At 37.3% G+C, this 22,218-nt stretch overlaps 1 protein-coding gene across 1 annotated transcript in view; it reads right to left on the bottom strand.

Annotated features, from left to right (window-relative positions):
• The window catches only part of LOC103506216 (arrestin domain-containing protein 17), a 53,464-nt gene that overhangs the window by 5,163 nt on the left and 26,083 nt on the right, over positions 1-22,218 (bottom strand). The window contains exons 4-6 of the mRNA XM_026821341.1: positions 5,075-5,161; positions 4,534-4,664; positions 3,212-3,394 (exon numbers count right to left, since the gene is read on the bottom strand). Coding sequence (XP_026677142.1) covers positions 3,212-3,394; positions 4,534-4,664; positions 5,075-5,161 — 401 coding nt within the window. The remainder of the gene's footprint in view (positions 1-3,211; positions 3,395-4,533; positions 4,665-5,074; positions 5,162-22,218) is intronic.

The following is a 22,218-nucleotide window of genomic DNA, read 5'->3' as shown; positions in this document are numbered from 1 at the left end:
CTACATTAATGTCACCGTTGCTCATTGCCAATGTCGATATAACTCATAATCCTCGGATTATCTGGTGGTATTTAACATAACTGACATTGACCGCGGGGATATCCAGACCCTATCCAGATCCAGACGAGGGTTTATCCGCTGAAAATTGCAGGGACATCATAAATAATCGTAACTTTATTGACTATAATAGTCGGGGAGAGGAAAGTTATGTTACACGGAACATCCCTTTAGGTTCCGAACACTGTAATGTTCCTTATAAGTACTCTTACGTACCGTACCTACATAGAGGATTAGAGTTATGCAAGCCAGCCTAGTTAGCTTAGTTGGTAGTGCGTCTGCCTTGTAAGCGCTAGGCCGCGGGTTCGATTCCCGCCCGGGGCGGATTTTATCCTGATGGGATAATGTTCGTTCTCGGAAACGGCTGGCTTTCTCCTATCCTGTCTTCCTTCTCTCCTCGATTTCGGGACGATAAGACCATAGCAGTTACAGTTCCCTCTGTCAAACCTCTTAAAAAAAAAAAAAAGAGTTATGGAAATTCTCGGAAGGTGATTTCGTGAATTCTTGGAACTTGGAACGCTTCGACGAAAAGCAATATTCCATTTTAATTCGAAAATTAAAATGGCCTCGTGCACTGAAGATTTGCCATTCAAGTTTTTAGCAGAAATAATATACAACATAGAATCATTTGCTACGCTAAAGGGATAACACCACAAAGGAGTAAATTGACTTTACATACATAGGTAATACTAACATTCTCATTCTTTACACACCACAAAGACCAGTTGTGCACCAGGTACAATGGTAGATAAATCAATAAGCTCTGTCTGGATTACTTTGAAAAACATGTTTTTACAATATTCTATTACCAATAGACCTAGATGCCCAAAGGGCCCAGATCTCAGTTGAGAACTTTTTGTGGCCGAAAAACCGTCAAAACACGCCAAAAATTGTTTTTTAGATGTTTTTTCGGCTACAAAAAGTTTTCTACTCAGATTTCGAAGTCTCACTCTAATCACTCCTCCAGATTTTCTCCGTTCCCTCGGGACTCAAAGGGCCCAGATTTATTCTTTATTTATGATGCACTATTATCATCCCTTTGCTATCTGGTAACATCTAATAATTCGGGAATTGTTTGTTGGAAAATTATTACTTGGTAGAGGTCAAGTCTCAGGTCTACCAGTCGAGGAAATTTAGGGCTGAGTTCAAATGATAATGTTAATTATTTCCTTCTAGAAAGAGTAAAAACGGTTGCTGCCAATGATTAAAAGTTTGAGGTCCCCGCCTATAAAATTGGTAGGGAAAAACTTGTATAGAAAGTAGGTGATGAAAAAAGAGAGGTCAGACGCAAGAAAATAAAATAAAATAAAAAGAAAAATTGCTGTGATTACGACTAGTGGATGTGCCTAAACTCCTTACGAAAACACACAACAGAAATACCTACAACACAAAACTACATTTATCTAACTTTTACACTATGCTGAGTACAGTCCACGTCAACTGGGAAATCCGATGGAAGCGCATGGAGGGGAAAACCCGCAACTCAACTGTAAGTCGGACAGTTCTAAAAGTTTCACCATTCGATTCGGCGTGAAAAATCCCATGAGATCAACTATTCACATGCTTACTTGTTGATCAACGAGCTATTTCTTGACGAGTGCGCACCCAAAGGTCATCGGACTTCCCAGTTGAAGTGGACTGTATATTCGATTACCGTACGGGGAAACTTTATCCTAAACTGATGAGGTTTATTCTCGGAACGGCTGGCTTTCTCCTACCCTGTCTTCCTTCGCCTTCGGAACGATAAGATTGTAAGAATAAGAATGTGTTTACAATGTTTACATCAATGCGATGCCTAGTGCCTACTTTTCAACCAGTGTTAAAAAATACGGCATGGTACTTGCTACAGGACAAAATCCGGAAAATTTCATGGAAAATTTTCCTGCTCCAAAAACACTCCCTCTCTACCCCTCAAATTTTATCTGAAACTTTTTTCGTATAGGACAAGGGGGCGAGGACAAGGAAAAGGAGAAGGGGCAAAAACTTGTAATATAAATTATTATTGTTACGAGTCGACTTTTTGTTTTTTTTCATATTCTGTGTTTCGGGTACGGATAATGTTTTGTGGGTTTAATAATACCGTCCCGAAAATGAAATGCTGGAGGGAAGGAATGGAGGAGAAAAGGGAGGCATGTAGGAGGAGAAGGAAAGATGGAATTTAGGGACGAGATAGAAGAGAAGAAGGAATGCATTTGGGAAGGTGTGTAAGAGGAAAAAGTGAGCCAATAGAGGGAAACCTGGCGGCTGTAAGAGAAAACAAAGGGGAAGAAGAAGAAGAAGAAGAAAAAGAAGAAGGGAAGGTATGAAACAAAGTATAGGGCAGTAAGCTAATGTAGGAGAATAGGATGGGAGAAGTGGAGGATTAAAGTAGGGAGAGAAAAGTAAACCCAGAAGGTGTGGAGGATCATGTACCTAAGCCAAAGTAATAAGTTTGTGTTATGACTTGTGTTGTACCACAATCCATGTAAGGCACGTTGAATGAATTCTCAGGGTAGACGTACGATTAAAAATACGATTACGTTATTGAAAGAGCGTGCTCTGACTTAGTGAAACTGAAGGAAAAGTATTAAATTTACTAGGCAAAATCTGAGGTTACAGAACGGGCTATGGTTAGCTGAAGAGGACTAATAAGTCCGAAACTAGTCTGCCCCTGGATCAAATCCCAAGTGGTTTTTTTATGTAGGGGAAAAGAAGACTTGTGTGCATACCCACAATTTTTGGTGTATCTCCCTATAATGTATTTCCACATTAAATAATATTGTGTTTTACACTGTTGGTACAATTTTGAGATTATTACCTTTCCTGAATGCATAGATAGATAGGTACCATTGGAATATTTTGTTCCTTCTGAAATTATTGCTGCTGTGGTCCAGAAAATTGACTTCCTTGTTGCCCAACCCAAAGTCAACTATTGCTTTGCCATTTTCTTGTTGCAAATTCTACTTTTGCATTGGAAATTTGGAACTTGAACTTATAAAAGATTAATTAAGTTTTAGGTTTTCAGAATACCGAGTCTTTGACATAAAGGTTAGAAGAATAACAAGTTATTTTTTGTACTCTTACCTCAGTTAATGCGCTTTTTGTTGATTTTGACGGCTTTGTTGGCATTGACTTCAAAATTTCAACGATAACAAGCTTCTTTTTGTATTCTTACCTCCGTCAAAGCGGCTTTTGTTGACTTCACGGTGATTTTACTTCTGTTGTACACGGTGGCGTTAATTATGATCGTCTCCCCTGGTACGTATCCGCCCCTGTCCAATGATACACGACACAAGACTGGACCTGATGATACACAAGCCACGCCTAGCTTGTGCTCGATCTCGCAGTCAAATGGTTGCTGAAATCGAAAAAGGAAAGTTGTTAAATTCCATCAAAATCGAACTGGTTCATCAGTATTTTTAACAAAATACCGTTTGAGAGTAATGGGTGAAGAAGAAAAAGACAACCAAACAAATTTGGTAAAGGCCAAAATATTTTAGCCTACTTTGTTCAGAAATAAACACTGATGATCAACATACATTTGGTGTCACAAAAACGACTGAAATTTCTCTCACCCAGAGGCAATAATCATTTCAAGAGAACTATACAACAATATTGTAGAAGTAAAGGTGTATGGCCTCCTCCAACCTCCAAAACCTCTTCACAAACAACAAAGACAATCTCCACAGCTCGAAGAGCTTTTGCATCATTTCCTGATATGCCTTTTTCATTAGCAACCTTGGGAAGTTAATAGCTTTAAAACAGCCTGTGGCAAATTAATAAAAACATGATTTTGACAGCAAAAGTCTGCTGATTAGCGAGGGAGAAAAACATGAAAGTTTCGTAAGTCGAAGGAACTTTGAAAATTAACCTGTCTTTATTAGTTCCATTACATGGAACAAGGCCTATTTATGAAAATTTGGAAAATTTCGGAGAAAAACATTCTGATTCTGACGTGACTTTGCAAAGATTCATCTTGAAAAGAAGAATTTTTTTTTTTTTTTTTTTTTTTTTTTTTTTTTTTTTTTTACAAAATTCCACTTTGGAATTTGAATGCTGCCACTTGGACTGAAAAATGAGCCTGCCAGACGAGTCCTACGTTTTATCTCTTCTCAACTGGGCCAGATATTCATGAAGAATGTTGATCAAATCCATATTCCCACTTGAGATATGCCCGCCCAGTTCTCATAAAAAGTAGATTGACTTACCGACAAAATGGGCGGCTCAAGGTTGAGATCAATGGGGCTCATGATGATGAACACCTGTTGGTTTTTGTGCGTGTATCCGTTAAATTTTTTTTTTTTTTTTTTTTTTTTTTTTTTTTTTTTACAAAATTCCACTAATGCTGCCACTTGGACTAAAAAACGAGCCTGCCAGACGAGTCCTACGTTTTATCTCTTCTCAACTGGGACAGATATTCATGAAGAATGTTGATCAAATCCATATTCCCACTTGAGATATGCCCGCCCAGTTCTCATAAAAAGTAGATTGACTTACCGACAAAATGGGCGGCTCAAGGTTGAGATCAATGGGGCTCATGATGATGAACACCTGTTGGTTTTTGTGCGTGTATCCCGTGGGTTCTCGCAGAGCCGCCTTACAGAAGTACTGCACCCAGCCATGTTTACCTAGGAATGTCGAAGGCAGACCCAGAGGCAAGCCTAGTTTGAACGGGAAACTGTGAATTCCTGGCGACAGGAGGACGGGAGCTTGACCTGGTGGATCGGAAAAGCAGATATGAGTCACTTATTTTGATGAATTTTGATAAATAACTTTAGTGTATATTCAAGGGTTACAATCCATATTACATCTCCAAGCTAAGGTCTAACTTTTAGGAGGAGGGTGTTTATGGTAAAGTAGAGCCTTTTCACATCTTTTTTGGACATCAACAAAATCACTTAGTGAATCCTATGCAAAGAAGAAGACCAGTAAGTTATACTAAGAGTAAGAGTATAGGTTACTGGTGTTCTTCTTTTCAACATGAATCTTTGCAAAGTCACGTCAGAATCAGAATGTCACTGCACCCAGCCATGTTTACCTAGGAATGTCGAAGGCAGACCCAGAGGCAAGCCTAGTTTGAACGGGAAACTGTGAATTCCTGGCGATAGGAGGACGGGAGCTTGACCTGGTGGATCGGAAAAGCAGATATGAGTCACTTATTTTGATGAATTTTGATAATTATCTTTAGTGTATATTCAAGGGTTATAATACATATTATATCTCCAAGCTAAGGCCTAACTTTTAGGAGGAGGGTGTTCATGGTGAAGTAGAGCCTTTTCACATTTTTTTTTTTTTTTGGACATCAACAAAATTGTCTTGTGAATCCTATGCAAAGAAGAAGACCAGTAAGTTATACTAAGAGTAAGAGTATAGGTTACTGGTGTTCTCTTCAAGATGAATCTTTGCAAAGTCACGTCAGAATCGGAATGTCTTTTTAGTCGACTGAAGTTTCTTCAATCGGTCATTCAATAATGGACAGGTTTGTCAACAGACACAGGATTGCCTCTTCAGATGACACATAATAAATTTTATTTATTGTTATTCTTATTATTATTATTATTATTATTATTATTATTATTATTTTTTTACTCAGGTAGTCCAAATACCGAATACATAATTCAGCCCGTATTCACTATAAATAGAACAATGGATAACAAATACCCAGGGATGAAAAATCACGGTGCAACGAATTCAGGAAGCAGGAAATGTAAGGATCTTTTCCCGTTCGATTCCCATAAGTTACATTTATTTATCTCTCATCTAAATAACATGCACCAAATGCATTATGTACCTCCCTTATCTTCACTGTACTTTCCATGATTCCATGTAATATAATATGTATATTCTCTATGTACTTAGTCCATGTAGGTACTTATGTAGGTTGTTATATCGTGGTCAAACCATTATCACGTTATTTTCTACATGGTTGTAAGATCGCAGGGTTTTCTGTGAAGGGGTTTGTGGCTCTTTTCATTGCTCCAAGACACATTCTTTATAACTAGCTCTAACATCTCCAGCATCTCCTTATCAACAAGGAGGGTAATCCAATACAGAAAAATTTAGAGATATTCTGAGGATATGACCAGGATTGGATTCAGTGGTTGAATTTGGGAATCACTGGAATCTTACTGGAATCCAGTAAGATTAAAGTGGAGTTGGACAATGGAGTTCTGTGCAGCTACAAATCCAATCGAAGCTGACCGACTAACTAGACTGGAATGTTATTGGACGCCATCGCCAGTGAAGATTACATAAGGACAGTAGCCGGGCAGTCTACTGAGCTTGTGTAATCCAGCCATAACTATTATGCAGTTGAAATCGTTGAAAAAAATATTCCAAAATCGTAAGAAAATCATTCAAAGTCTACCTACCTATGCAGAAAAATTAACCTTGAGATGTTTCAGGTTTGAATTTGAAATGGGGTAATCTGAATTCTGACTGTCCCCATGACAGTGCTTCCATTTCCCAGTAACTGGTCATTGGTCCATTTTCTCTCTCTCTCTCTCTCTCTCTTTCGCGCTCTCTCTCTCTCTCTCTCTCTCTCTCCTATATCCACACTTTTCAGCTATTCTTGAATTCTCCTTTGGGTATCCGATGCTGCTGTTAGCTGTTACCTCTACTCCACTCTAGTACCCACACCTAGCAATGCAAATACACTGGTGAAAAAACCATGTACGTTTTTGCAGACTATGCATGTTTTCAAATGGTTATTCCTTCCTGCTCTGAAACGATAAAATATTTTTACATATTATTGTATTTTTTATATTTCTTCCAGTACAGAATGTAAGCTACTTGCCATACTTGCTAGTCTATTTTGAGATATTTATTGCATTTCTATTAAAGTACTTATACTGCGGACTAAGGAGTTGGTTTTCCTTTTCTAAAGGGCTTGAATTAGTAGTTTTTAGTAATCCCTTGATAGTGAACATAGTCACAAATGACACAGTATACGAGTCTGTATAGACTATTGTAAACTGAAAGAAAGGAAGGAAGAAATAAAGAAAATTGTGTTGGTCGTGAGGAACATTTTTAGAACCACCACTGCTACAGCATGTATAAAATTTGTATATTGTTGCATAAAAATGTTTAGGATTTATACAAAAGGAAAAGGATCTCGCATAATATTATGGCAGAGATCATGTTTAAGCTGTGCTCTACCCCTGTAATAGCTATACAGGTAGCAATTGTGAAGTAGTTTGTTATCCTTCTCCTCCTCCTTCTCCTCCTCCTCGTATCTCTTTTCAAATCCTTATCCTAGCTTCATCTCCATAATCATACCTCTCTTCTTTCAGTCCTTCTTTTTGCAGCTCTATTTCTTCCACTTTTCCTTCTCCTCCTCTTCCTTTCTTTTCCCAACTTTAACTCCTTCTTCTTGTCCTCTTTTTCTTCTTTCTTTTCCTCGTACCTCCCTTCTTTCTGTTCTTCTTTTTCTAGCTCTTTTTCATCTTCTTCCTTTTTTACAGCTCAACTACTTCTATGTGCTTTTCCTTCTCCTCCTCTTCCTTTCTTTCCCAACACCTTCTTCTTCTTCTTCTTCTTCTTCTTCTTCTTCTTCTTCTTCTTTTCCTCCTCTGTCTCTTCCTCTTTTCCCCTGCTAACAGATCCACATCTTTTCTCTTGTAGTCTACCTTTACCTTCACCTTTACTATGATTATCCCTCTCTATTATTTTTCTCTCCTCCTCATTTTTCTCTTTTTCCTATACAAAGTGCTAGCTTCTCACTCCTTACCCTACATATTCTCTCTTCTTCCATTTCCCTTTCTCTTCCTCCTTTTTTCTCTCCTTTTCACCTATTCTTATTTTTCTTGGATTTTTTCTAGTTCTCCTTTTTTCTCTCCTCTTCACCTATTCTCATTTTCCTTGGACTTTTTCTAGTTCTCCTTTTTCTCCTACTCCAATTACTTTTCTCCTTCTTTCTCCTATCACCTTGTAATCCTCCTCCTCCTTTTCACCTTATTCCTCCTACTTCCTTCTCTTGATCTTCTTTCTCCTCCCCTCCCTTTTCGTTCATCTTCTCTCTTTTCTTTTTTTCTCCTCCTCGGATTGAGGATAGATAGTGACTGTAGGAGCCAAGGGAAATAGTAAATGGAAGGAAAGAAATTGGCAGGGAATATTATAGTCTGGATTTGTGTGAGGAAAAGGAAGAAGGAGGAATTTGTGCGAGGAAAAGGAAGAAGGAGAAATTTGTGAGAGGAAAAGGACAGGGGAATTTGTATTAGGAAAGGAAGGAATGTGGTGATAAAAGGGAGAGATTAGTTTGGGACATGACAGAACAGTAGAGGGAGAAGTTTTGAGGGGAAATAATAACAAGGGGAGTAGGGAAGAAGATAAGGACAAAGGTAGGAGAGGGAGAGGAAGAACATTTTGAAGAGAAGGGGTAAAGAGAGTTAAAAAGAAGAGGGAGAGAAGGGAGGGAATATTGAAAAGAATTTGAGTGAAAAGGAGAGAAATGAAATGAGAGAGAAGTGTGGGAAGGGAGAAGAAAAAGAGAAACGAACTGCATAAAACAAAGATTAGCTGGGAAGGATAGTAATAGGGATTGGGAAAAGATAAAGAGAGAGATGGATTGCACTAGAAAGAAAGGAAGAGAGGATAGAATCAGAGAAGAGATGAATGGTGTTATGTAGGGAAAGGAAAGAGGGAAAGAAGCAAAAGATAGAGAGAAATATAGCAAAATAAGAATGGAGCAAAGAGAAAAAGAGAGAGGGAGGGAGAGGGACAAGGAGAAAGAGTAGAAGGAGAGACAGAGGAGGGAGAAAATGGAATGGAGGAGGAGAATTAGAGGGGAAAAAGGGAGGAGAAAAGGAAGTATTAGACTTTGTTCAATATTCTCTTCACGTAGTACTGTTTTTTCTCTTCCTCTTCATATTATTAGGCACCATGAGACGCTTTCTACTTCCTCATTATTCATACACTATACAACTGGGAAAATATACAATAAAACCTACATAAAAATAAACAATATACAACTGGGAAAATATACAATAAAACCTACATAAAAATAAACAATATACAACTGGGAAAATATACAATAAAACCTACATAAAAATAAACAATATACAACTGGGAAAATATACAATAAAACCTACATAAAAATAAACAATATACAACTGGGAAAATATACAATAAAACCTACATAAAAATAAACAATATACAACTGGGAAAATATACAATAAAACCTACATAAAAATAAACAATATACAACTGGGAAAATATACAGTAAAACCTACATAAAAATAAACAATATACAACTGGGAAAATATACAGTAAAACCTACATAAAAATAAACAATATACAACTGGGAAAATATACAATAAAACCTACATAAAAATAAACAATATACAACTGGGAAAATATACAATAAAACCTACATAAAAATAAACAATATACAACTGGGAAAATATACAATAAAACCTACATAAAAATAAACAATATACAACTGGGAAAATATACAATAAAACCTACATAAAAATAAACAATATACAACTGGGAAAATATACAATAAAACCTACATAAAAATAAACAATATACAACTGGGAAAATATACAATAAAACCTACATAAAAATAAACAATATACAACTGGGAAAATATACAATAAAACCTACATAAAAATAAACAATATACAACTGGGAAAATATACAATAAAACCTACATAAAAATAAACAATATACAACTGGGAAAATATACAATAAAACCTACATAAAAATAAACAATATACAACTGGGAAAATATACAATAAAACCTACATAAAAATAAACAATATACAACTGGGAAAATATACAATAAAACCTACATAAAAATAAACAATATACAACTGGGAAAATATACAATAAAACCTACATAAAAATAAACAATATACAACTGGGAAAATATACAATAAAACCTACATAAAAATAAACAATATACAACTGGGAAAATATACAATAAAACCTACATAAAAATAAACAATATACAACTGGGAAAATATACAATAAAAAAGCAAATAATAGGTCATGTTATGATTATGACTGTTAGCCTGGAGGTGTGAATTTTGTAAAAAGTTCAGAGCCCAAATTTCAGTAGAAGGCGTTCGGGGTAGCAATTAAAGCGTTAACCTAGATTTTTGATTAGCAAAATCCTGCCTTCAACCTTTCCAACACTCTTGGGAGACCTATCATTATTTTCAAGCTCAAAGTTTTGCATGAGGCCATTGCTGCTATAAGGTTGGACTTTTTTTCGGTGAGAATTTCAGATTTTTTTAATTAGGTTCCTCGCTCTCGTCTCTGCTTCTAATTACAAAGAAAATGAGGTATGAGGAAAGGGACAGGATATTTTTTCCCCATACCAAAAATTACCATTTAAAATCCCATTCTCCTCTTTTTTTTCTCATTTTCTTCTTTTTAATGCATCCTTAGGAGCTTGAGGTTGGGGCTGGTGGTCAGAAGATGAAAAGGATTTTCCTCGTGTTTTACAGCTTTGTATATGGAAATAGGCGGTTGTATTCACTATTGCCCCTAGATATGTAGAAGGGCGAGGGAAATCTAGACCTTTGAACTTTTTTATTTAAATTTTTGGCCGGCCTTTTTTTGTGGTTGCTCACCCTAGGTTTAAGGTCAGTGGTTCTTTGTATGTTGAAGGAATTTGTCTACTCTTTTTTTTACTTGCTATTCATTCTGTTTGTCTCCTTTTTTCTAGTGAGGACAAAAAAAGCCAACTGTCCCCAGTATTGCATAAAGTTTTAATTGGAATGTAAAATAGCTTGGTGTCCTCTACATATTATTATACAGGGTGTGAAGTGCTAATATATACAACACTAATTGAACGAACTAAATGAGCTCCAAGTTTAAACATGATTTTCTCTCTCTCTTTCTCTCTCCCTCTCTCTCTTCCTCACTCCCTCTCTCTCTTTCTCATTTGGTTTATTTTATTTGCACAGAACAACACTATTGAATACCTAGTTGTTCACTTTTAGTAAAAGTCGGCTGAAAAAAAAAAAAAAAAAAAAAAACTAACACAACAGACAAAAGGGAATTTTCTGATTACATAACTTTATGAAATAGGTATGTACTTTCATGCGAAGATAAATTCTTATCTCCCAGATTCGAGGATACCCTGTAGATAGTGTCCTTTGTCTTTGATTCATTGAGCACGAACTTTTTTCCATCACATTCTTCTTTCAACATCAACATTACCCTCCTTTTAATCTCTTTCTTCTCTTCTCTTCCACTATTTTGATTCCCCTCTCTTTCCTTATCTGTCGTCTTTTTTTTTTCTCTCTTTCGATCCGGGCTTTGCTACATCGCTCTTCTTCATCTTCTTCTTCATCTTCATCTTCTTCTTCTTCATCTTCTTCTTCATCATCATCTTCTTCTTCATCATCTTCTTCTTCTTTTACATCTTCTTCTTCTTCATCTTCTTCTTCTCCTTCCTCTCCCTTAAAGTTTTCAGCTTTGCAGACTTACATATGTACCTCTCATCTAATCCCGTAGTCCCGTAAATTCCAGACATTTTCACACATCCCTTTGAAGAAAAAAGGGGAACCGTAAATGTTAAGGGGAAAAACGACAAAGATTTCGACACAAATCAATAGCAACCTTTAGTAAAACTCGCAGAAATGTTTGACCTTCGATTCGTGATTAGCAGAAAAGAACCAACCATAGAGGGGAATTGCCTTATGTATGGTTCTGTTCTGCTTAATACTGTCCAAACACTTTCGAGTATCCACGTAGAGGGGTGGATATGTGGATATAGGTAGGTACACAATTGTACTGGTAGTATAGGTACTTATCCCCACGTTACCTGATAGGAGAAAAGGAGATGTATAGGAACAGGTTTTGGATTTCGTTTGGGGGAAAAATAAAAAAAAAAAAAAAAAAAAAAAATCCCGTCTCCTGGCTTGTGGCGGACCAAACAAAACTTTGTTGGGAAAGTTCGGGAATTGTTTGTTGGAAAATTATTACTTGGTAGAGGTCAAGTCTCAGGTCTACCAGTCGAGGAAATTTAGGGCTGAGTTCAAATTATAATGTTAATTATTTCCCTCTAAAAAGAGTAAAAACGGTCACTGCCAATGATTAAAAGTTTGAGGTCCCCGCCTATAAAATTGGTAGGAAAAAAACTTGTATAGAAAGTAGGTGATGAAAAAAGAGAGTTCAGACGCAAAAATAAAAAGAAAAACACACAATAGAAATACCTACAACACAAAACTACATTAATTTATCTAATTTTTACATTATGCTGAGTATATTTATTACCGTACGGGGGAAACTTTATCCTGATGACGTTTGTTCTCGGAACGGCTGGCTTTCTCCTACCCTGTCTTCCTTCGCTTTCGGAACGATAAGAATGTGTTTACAATGTTAACATCCATGCGATGCCTAGTGCCTACTTTTCAACCAGTGTTACAAAATACGACATGGTACTTGCTACAGGACAAAATCCGGAAAATTTTCCTTCTCCAAAAACTCTCCCTCTCTACCCCTCAAATTTTATCTGAAACTTTTTCCGTATAGGACAAGGGTGCGAGGACAAGGAAAAAGAGAAGGGGCAAAAACTTGTAATATAAATTATTATTGTTACGAGTCGACTTTTTGCACAAAGGAGTAAATTGACTTTACATACATAGGTAATACTAACATTCTCATTCTTTACACACCACAAAGACCAGTTGTGCACCAGGTAGATAAATCAATAAGCTCTGTCTGGATTACTTTGAAAAACATGTTTTTACAATATTCTGTTACCAATAGACCTAGATGCCCAAAGGGACCAGATCTCAGTTGAGAACTTTTTGTGGCCGAAAAACCGTCAAAATACGCCGAAAGTTGTTTTATAGAGGGTTTTTCGGCTACAAAAAGTTTTCTACTCAGATTTCGAAGTCTCACTCTAATCACTCCTCCAGATTTTCTCCGTTCCCTCGGGACTCAAAGGGCCCAGATTTATCCTTTATTTATGATGCACTATTATCATCCCTTTGCTATCTGGTAACATCTAATATACACGCTCATTTATTGTCCCCCATTCATTCTCATTACTTCTTTTTATCTTTCGCTCGCTGGTTTCAATAGTTTATCCTGCAAGGAAAACGGACGAACAATATGCGCTCTCTCTATCTTTTTTCCTTTCTCTTTCTCTCTTTTTTTTTAGTTATCTATTTCTCTATTTCCTCTCTATCTTTCTCCTTTTTCTCTCTCTACTCCTCTTCTGCGCTCTTTCCTTTACTTTTCTAGACACACATGGAACATTTTACTTTTTTTTTTAAATCGTGTATCTGTGTTTCGGGTACGGATAATGTTTTGTGGGTTTAATAATACCGTCCCGAAAATGAAATGCTGGAGGGAAGGAATGGAGGAGAAAAGGGAGGCATGTAGGAGGAGAAGGAAAGATGGAATTTAGGGACGAGATAGAAGAGAAGAAGGAATGCATTTGGGAAGGTGTGTAAGAGGAAAAAGTGAGCCAATAGAGGGAAACCTGGCGGCTGTAAGAGAAAACAAAGGGGAAGAAGAAGAAGAAGAAGAAAAAGAAGAAGGGAAGGTATGAAACAAAGTATAGGGCAGTAAGCTAATGTAGGAGAATAGGATGGGAGAAGTGGAGGATTAAAGTAGGGAGAGAAAAGTAAACCCAGAAGGTGTGGAGGATCATGTACCTAAGCCAAAGTAATAAGTTTGTGTTATGACTTGTGTTGTACCACAATCCATGTAAGGCACGTTGAATGAATTCTCAGGGTAGACGTACGATTAAAAATACGATTACGTTATTGAAAGAGCGTGCTCTGACTTAGTGAAACTGAAGGAAAAGTATTAAATTTACTAGGCAAAATCTGAGGTTACAGAACGGGCTATGGTTAGCTGAAGAGGACTAATAAGTCCGAAACTAGTCTGCCCCTGGATCAAATCCCAAGTGGTTTTTTTATGTAGGGGAAAAGAAGACTTGTGTGCATACCCACAATTTTTGGTGTATCTCCCTATAATGTATTTCCACATTAAATAATATTGTGTTTTACACTGTTGGTACAATTTTGAGATTATTACCTTTCCTGAATGCATAGATAAATTTTTATCGATGGTGGGATTCGAACCCGGGACCTTCTGCATGGCAAGCAAGCGCGTTACCACTGGACCAACCGTGCCCCCATGATAAACAAGTCTAGATTTGCTAGACTTGTTAATCCAGCTATAAAACAGTCATTACTAGTCAGTCTTAGTTTCCTACTATTGAACTGAAAGGAACACTACGTCTGTTTCCTACGGTCTCTTCTCATGTAGGTACTTAATGTCAATCAAAATTTCGTCAATGATAAACGGGAAAATAGAAAGTGGATCCAATATTAGGTTTTAGCTTCCATAAGAATGGATAACGTATTGCAACTCATGCGAATATTATCCTTCTATTGATAAAATTCTTCATCGCTAGTCTATTTTGAGATATTTATTGCATTTCTATTAAAGTACTTATACTGCGGACTAAGGAGTTGGTTTTCCTTTTCTAAAGGGCTTGTATTAGTAGTTTTTAGTAATCCCTTGATAGTGAACATAGTCACAAATGACACAATATACGAGTCTGTATAGACTACTGTAAACTGAAAGAAAGGAAGGAAGAATAAAGAAAATTGTGTTGGTCGTGAGGAACATTTTTAGAACCACCACTGCTACAGCATGTATAAAATTTGTATATTGTTGCATAAAAATGTTTAGGATTTATACAAAAGGAAAAGGATCTCGCATAATATTATGGCAGAGATCATGTTTAAGCTGTGCTCTACCCCTGTAATAGCTATACAGGTAGCAATTGTGAAGTAGTTTGTTATCCTTCTCCTCCTCTTCCTCCTTCTCCTCCTCCTCGTATCTCTTTTCAAATCCTTATCCTAACTTCATCTCCATAATCATACCTCTCTTCTTTCAGTCCTTCTTTTGCAGCTCTACTTCTTCCACTTTTCCTCCTCTTCCTTTCTTTTCCCAACTTTAGCTCCTTCTTCTCGTCCTCTTCTTCTTCCTTCTTTTCCTCGTACCTCCCTTCTTTCTGTTCTTCTTTTTCCAGCTCTTTTTCATCTTCTTCCTTTTTTACAGCTCAACTACTTCTATGTGCTTTTTCTTCTCCTCTTCTTCCTTTCTTTCCCAACACCTGCTCCTTCTTCTTCTCCTCTTTCTTCTTCTTCTTTTCGTCCTCTGTCTCTTCCTTCTTTTCCTCTGCTAACAGATTCACATCCTTTCTCTTTTCTCTTGTAGTCTACCTTTACCTTCACCTTTACTATGATTATCCCTCTTTATTATTTTTCTCTCCTCCTCATTTTTCTCTTTTTCCTATACAAAGTGCTAGCTTCTCACTCCTTACCCTACATATTCTCTCTTCTTCCATTTCCCTTTCTCTTCCTCTTTTTTTTCTCTCCTCTTCACCTATTCTCATTTTCCTTGGACTTTTTCTAGTTCTCCTTTTTCTCCTACTCCAATTACTTTTCTCCTTCTTTCTCCTATCACCTTGTAATCCTCCTCCTCCTTTTCACCTTATTCCTCCTACTTCCTTCTCTTGATCTTCTTTCTCCTCCCCTCCCTTTTCGTTCATCTTCTCTTTTTTCTTTTTTTTGGAGGAGGAGAATTAGAGGGGAAAAAGGGAGGAGAAAAGGAAGTATTAGACTTTGTTCAATATTCTCTTCACGTAGTACTGTTTTTTTTTCTCTTCCTCTTCATATTATTAGGCACCATGAGACGCTTTCTACTTCCTCATTATTCATACACTCTCTCTCTCTCTCTCTCTCTCTCTCTCTCTCTCTCTCTCTCTCTCTCTCTCTCTCTCTCTCTCTCTCTCTCTCCGTAGACCTATCCACACTTTTCAGCTATTCTAGAATTCTCCTTTGGGTATCCGATGCTGCTGTTAGCTGTTACCTCTTTCTTTTTTTCTCCTCCTCCTTTTCCTGTCTCTCAACTTCATCCTATACTCGGATGGGAAAATCTTGGCTGAACTCTACAGCTACACAGCTTTCGGAATTACTGTCGTTCTGACAAATGGGTTTCTATTTGTAACTGCACCAAGTAATGTGTAATGTGGGAGAAGATAGAGCTCTATCTAAACAGACAACCTTGAAAATGGCTTTGGGGTGGGAAGGAAAGGATTGTTTATTAGCTTGTTGAGAAAAGTTATGTCTCTCATGCATAACGGATATGCCTTTTTGAAGCCTCCTCCTCCTCCTCCTCCTTTTCCTGTCTCTCAACTTCATCCTATACTCGGATGGGAAAATCTTGGCTGAACTCTACAGCTACACAGTTTCGGAATTACTGTCGTTCTGACAAATGGGTTTCTATTTGTTACTGCACCAAGTAATGTGTAACGTGGGAGAAGATAGAGCTCTATCTGAAGAGACAACCTTGAAAATGGCTTTGGGGTGGAAAGGAAAGGATTGTTTATTAGCTTGTTGAGAAAAGTTATGTCTCTCATGCATAACGGATATGCCTTTTTGAAGACAAGACCGGCCCTGATGATACACAAGCCACGCCTAGCTTGTGCTCGATCTCGCAGTCAAATGGTTGCTGAAATCGAAAAAGGAAAGTTAAGTTGTCAAATTCCATCAAAATTGAACTGGTTCATCAGTATTTTTAACAAAATACCGTTTGAGAGTAATGGAGGAGAAGAAAAAGACAACCAAACAAACTTGATAAAGGCCAAAATATTTTAGCCTACTTTGTTCAAAAATAAACACTGATGATCAATTTACATTTGGTGTCACAAAAACGACTGAAATTTCTCTCACCCAGAGGCAATAATCATTTCAAGAGAACTATACAACAATTTTGTAGAAGTAAAGGTGTATGGCCTCCTCCAACCTTTAAAACCTCTTCACAAACTACAAAGACAATCTCCACAGCTCGAAGAGCTTTTGCATCATTTCCTGATATGCCTTTTCCATTAGCAACCTTGGGAAGTTAATAGCTTTAAAACAGCCTGTGGCAAATTAATAAAAACATGATTTTGACAACAAAAGTCTGCTGATTAGCGAGGTAGAAAAACATGAAAGTTTCGTAGGTCGAAGGAACTTTGAAAATTAACTCAAGGCAGACGCGCTACCATCCAAGCTAACTATAATAGGCTTGCACGGAAATGCCTTTAGTAGAGCGGTTTTTGCCTCCCACTAGACTAGTGGTTCAGTGAACTGATAGAACTCACTACGAAATAGGATAATTTACCTGTGAATAGTTAGGTAGGGTACCTACTAACAAATTTTGTACAGTTTTCTAAAGGACAATAGTAGCTATATTTCAGTTGTTGGGATTTGAATCAGAATTTCGGACCAAATTTCAATACGGGTCGGAGGGGAATGTTGCCAATTGTGCAAACTTTTTTCAGTTGTTACCACGAAGAGTATTATTAGTTTTGTTTAATTTTGCAACGCCGCGCCGTCTTTCAAGCCACTCTAGACTAGTGGTTCAGTGAACTGATAGAACTCACTACGAAATAGGATAATTTACCTGTGAATAGTTAGGTAGGGTACCTACTAATATATTTTGTACATTTTTCTAAAGAATCTAAAGGACGATAGTAGCTATATTTCAGTTGTTGTGATTTGAATCAGATTTTCGGACCAAATTTTAATATGGGTCGGAGGGGAATGTTGCCGATTGTGCAAACTTGTTTCAGTTGTTACCACGAAGAGTATTATTAGTTTTGTTTAATTTTGCAACGCCGCGCCGTCTTTCAAGCCACTATAAGCAAATAATAGGTCATGTTATGATTATGACTGTTAGCCTGCAGGTGTGAATTTTGTAAAAAGTTCAGAGCCCAAATTTCAGTAGAAGGCGTTCGGGGTAGCAATTAAAGCGTTAACCTAGGATTTTTGATTAGCAAAATCCTGCTTTCAACCTTTCCAACACCCTTGGGAGACCTATCATTATTTTCAAGCTCAAAGTTTTGCATGAGGTCATTGCTGCTATAAAGCCGGACTTTTTTTCGGCGAAAATTTCAGAGTATTATGATTTCCCTAGACACCCAGGATGGTAGGGGCTCGCTATTTTTTTTTTTTTTTTTTTTTTTTTACTTTCTAGTTTCACGGTGGTAATCAAGAGTTAAAATAATGGGCAGTCATATTTTCACCCACCCATCTGTACCTATCTAGATGCCTACCTGCCTACATAATATTATGTTTGAGCTGGTGCCTAGTGTTTGGTATCCTGGTATGCCAAAACATGGAGTTTTATTAAAAAAGTTTGGCGTTCATTTTGAAACATATTGAAGAGTCTCAGCTTCACCAGAAAACTTGTATGATGCCTACGGAATTTTGGATGTTTAGTATCAATACTCAAACGGTTTGTCAGAATTCATTGAAAATAAATAATAGGTCGGCCCCAATTTGATTTTTGAGGGCAAAGAAATGGCTCCTTTTCGGAGTGAGATCTACAACTCACGGAACTACCAGTACAACTATTGGTTTGGCCTTGCAGCGGCAATAATAATGTGGTGGTAGTGACATGCGGCATTGCGGAAAATATAGTCCGGCAAAATGATAACTTACGCTCACCTGGTTCTCCTAGCAGTCTCATCCGGAAGTCAATATAGTTCTCTCTGTCATACACTCGCTCTGTCCTTTGTCCACTGACCCTGATGACCCCCTCCCCAACCACGTGGAAGTGAAGACCTGGAACACAAAAACCAATAACGTAATGAGGAGTAGTTGGAAAGAAGGGCCATAAACCATAAAATATACATTATGCAGGGTACCTCCATAAATAGCAGCATAAACTAGAGATTCAGTGAAATGTAAAACTTACTCGGAAAAGGGGCCTTACGAGGTCCCTAATACGCCAGATCGATCGATGTAGTATGGATGCGGCTTTAGAATTCTATTCGTTGAAATTCCATTTGAAGAATTTAAAGTAATAGATGACCTTGAAAACTAGTGCCAAATTGAGTCACCAGGGGGTTTTTCCAATTGTGGTTTCGAACGTGTCATTCTGATTTATATTGAGCTTTATTTATTTCTTCTTCGTTTTCTTCCTCCTACTCTTCTTCTACTTCGTTTTCTTCTTTATCTTCTTTTCCTTCACATTTTCTTTCCTCGTGCTCGTCGTCGTCTTCTTTTTTGTCGCCTCTTTTCGTTTCTCTGTTTGCCTCCTTATCTTCTTTCTCCTTGTCTTATCCTTCTTTTTATTCTCTCTTCGAAAGCTCTTTGTTTGGAAGGCTTAGGGGATTGAGGATAGATAGTGACTGTAGGAGCCAAGGGAAATAGTAAATGGAAGGAAAGAAATTGGCAGGGAATATTATAGTCTGGATTTCTGTGAGGAAAAGGAAGAAGGAGGAATTTGTGCGAGGAAAAGGAAGAAGGAGGAATTTGTGAGAGGAAAAGGACAGGGGAATTTGTATTAGGAAAGGAAGGAATGTGGTGACAAAAGGGAGAGATTAGTTTGGGACATGATAGAGCAGTAGAGGGAGAAGTTTTGAGGGGAAATAATAACAAGGGGAGTAGGGAAGAAGATAAGGACAAAGGGAGGAAAAGGAGAGGAAGAAAATTTTGAAGACAAGAGGTAAAAAGAGCTAAAAAGAAGAGGGAGAGAAGGGAGGGGTAAATAGAACAATGGATAACAAATACCCAGGGATGAAAAATCACGGTGCAACGAATTCAGGAAGCAGGAAATGTAAGGATCTTTTCCCGTTCGATTCCCATAAGTTACATTTATTTATCTCTCATCTAAATAACATGCACCAAATGCATTATGTACCTCCCTTATCTTCACTGTACTTTCCATGATTCCATGTAATATAATATGTATATTCTCTATGTACTTAGTCCATGTAGGTACTTATGTAGGTTGTTATATCGTGGTCAAACCATTATCACGTTATTTTCTACATGGTTGTAAGATCGCAGGGTTTTCTGTGAAGGGGTTTGTGTATGTATATTCTCTATGTACTTAGTCCATGTAGGTACTTATGTAGGTTGTTATATCGTGGTCAAACCATTATCACGTTATTTTCTACGTGGTTGTAAGATCGCAGGGTTTTCTGTGAAGAGGTTTGGGGCTCTTTTCATTGCTCCAAGACACATTCTTTATAACTAGCTCTAACATCTCCAGCATCTCCTTATCAACAAGGAGGGTAATCCAATACAGAAAAATTTAGAGATATTCTGAGGATATGACCAGGATTGGATTCAGTGGTTGAATTTGGGAAGACACATTCTTTATAACTAGCTCTAACATCTCCAGCATCTCCTTATCAACAAGGAGGGTAATCCAATACAGAAAAATTTAGAGATATTATGAGGATATGACCAGGATTGGATTCAGTGGTTAAGTTTGGGATTCACTGGAATCTTACTGGAATCCAGTAAGATTAAAGTGGAGTTGGACAATGGAGTTCTGTGCAGCTACAAATCCAATCGAAGCTGACCGACTAACTAGACTGGAATGTTATTGGACGCCATCGCCAGTGAAGATTACATAAGGACAGTAGCCGGGCAGTCTACTGAGCTTGTGTAATCCAGCCATAACTATTATGCAGTTGAAATCGTTGAAAAAAATATTCCAAAATCGTAAGAAAATCATTCAAAGTCTACCTACCTATGCAGAAAAATTAACCTTGAGATGTTTCAGGTTTGAATTTGAAATGGGGTAATCTGAATTCTGACTGTCCCCATGACAGTGCTTCCATTTCCCAGTAACTGGTCATTGGTCCATTTTCTCTCTCTCTCTCTCTCTCTCTTTCGCGCTCTCTCTCTCTCTCTCTCTCTCTCTCCTATATCCACACTTTTCAGCTATTCTTGAATTCTCCTTTGGGTATCCGATGCTGCTGTTAGCTGTTACCTCTACTCCACTCTAGTACCCACACCTAGCAATGCAAATACACTGGTGAAAAAACCATGTACGTTTTTGCAGACTATGCATGTTTTCAAATGGTTATTCCTTCCTGTTCTGAAACGATAAAATATTTTTACATATTATTGTATTTTTTTTATTTCTTCCAGTACAGAATGTAAGCTACTTGCTACTTTGAGTGAAAAGGAGAGAAATGAAATGAGAGAGAAGTGTGGGAAGGGAGAAGAAAAAGAGAAACGAACTGCATAAAACAAAGATTAGTTGGGAAGGATAATAATAGGGATGGGGAAAAGATAAAGAGAGAGATGGATTGCACTAGAAAGAAAAGAAGAGAGGATAGAATCAGAGAAGAGATGAATGGGGTAATGTAGGGAAAGGAAAGAGGGAAAGAAGCAAAAGATAGAGAGAAATATAGCAAAATAAGAATGGAGCAAAGAGAAAAGAAGAGAGGGAGGGAGAGGGACAAGGAGAAAGAGTAGAAGGAGAGACATGCAGAAGAGGGAGAAAAATGGAGTGGAGGAGAATTAGAGGGGAAAAAGGGAGGAGAAAAGGAAGTATTAGACTTTGTTCAATATTCTCTTCACGTAGTACTGTTTTTTTTTCTCTTCCTCTTCATATTATTAGGCACCATGAGACGCTTTCTACTTCCTCATTATTCATACACTATACAACTGGGAAAATATACAATAAAACCTACATAAAAATAAACAATATACAACTGGGAAAATATACAGTAAAACCTACATAAAAATAAACAATATACAACTGGGAAAATATACAGTAAAACCTACATAAAAATAAACAATATACAACTGGGAAAATATACAGTAAAACCTACATAAAAATAAACAATATACAACTGGGAAAATATACAGTAAAACCTACATAAAAATAAACAATATACAACTGGGAAAATATACAGTAAAACCTACATAAAAATAAACAATATACAACTGGGAAAATATACAGTAAAACCTACATAAAAATAAACAATATACAACAGAGGAGCTATACAAACCTACATAAACAGCGTACATTACACAACTGGGGAAATAGACATTTTCCCTTTCCCAATTCTTCTCCGTTTTTCCCCCTCTATTATTCTCTTTACTTCTATGTTCCTTGCGATTTCTCTCCCCTTTCCCCCATCCGCTTTTTACTTTCCTTATCCTATAGGAAGAAAAGTAATGTAATCGAGTCAAATTTTCGATGGTCAGTTTATAGTGCCAAAACACGTTTTGAGGTCCCTAGAGCCTAAATACAAAGTTTCAGCCATTGGTCCGTGTGTGTGTCTGTCTGTTTGTAAACAAAATATCTCGAGAACGGTAAGAGCTAGAGACTTGAAATTTGGCATGCAGCTTTCAACTGTGACAAGGATGCGACACAAAACTTTTGGTTAAGATCGGTGCA

This window comes from Diaphorina citri, unplaced genomic scaffold, assembly GCF_000475195.1.
Source record: "Diaphorina citri unplaced genomic scaffold, Diaci psyllid genome assembly version 1.1 scaffold223, whole genome shotgun sequence".
Taxonomy (NCBI): domain Eukaryota; kingdom Metazoa; phylum Arthropoda; class Insecta; order Hemiptera; family Psyllidae; genus Diaphorina; species Diaphorina citri.
The sequence above is the reverse complement of the archived record's forward strand: the minus strand, read 5'-3'. Positions and strand labels throughout refer to the sequence as shown.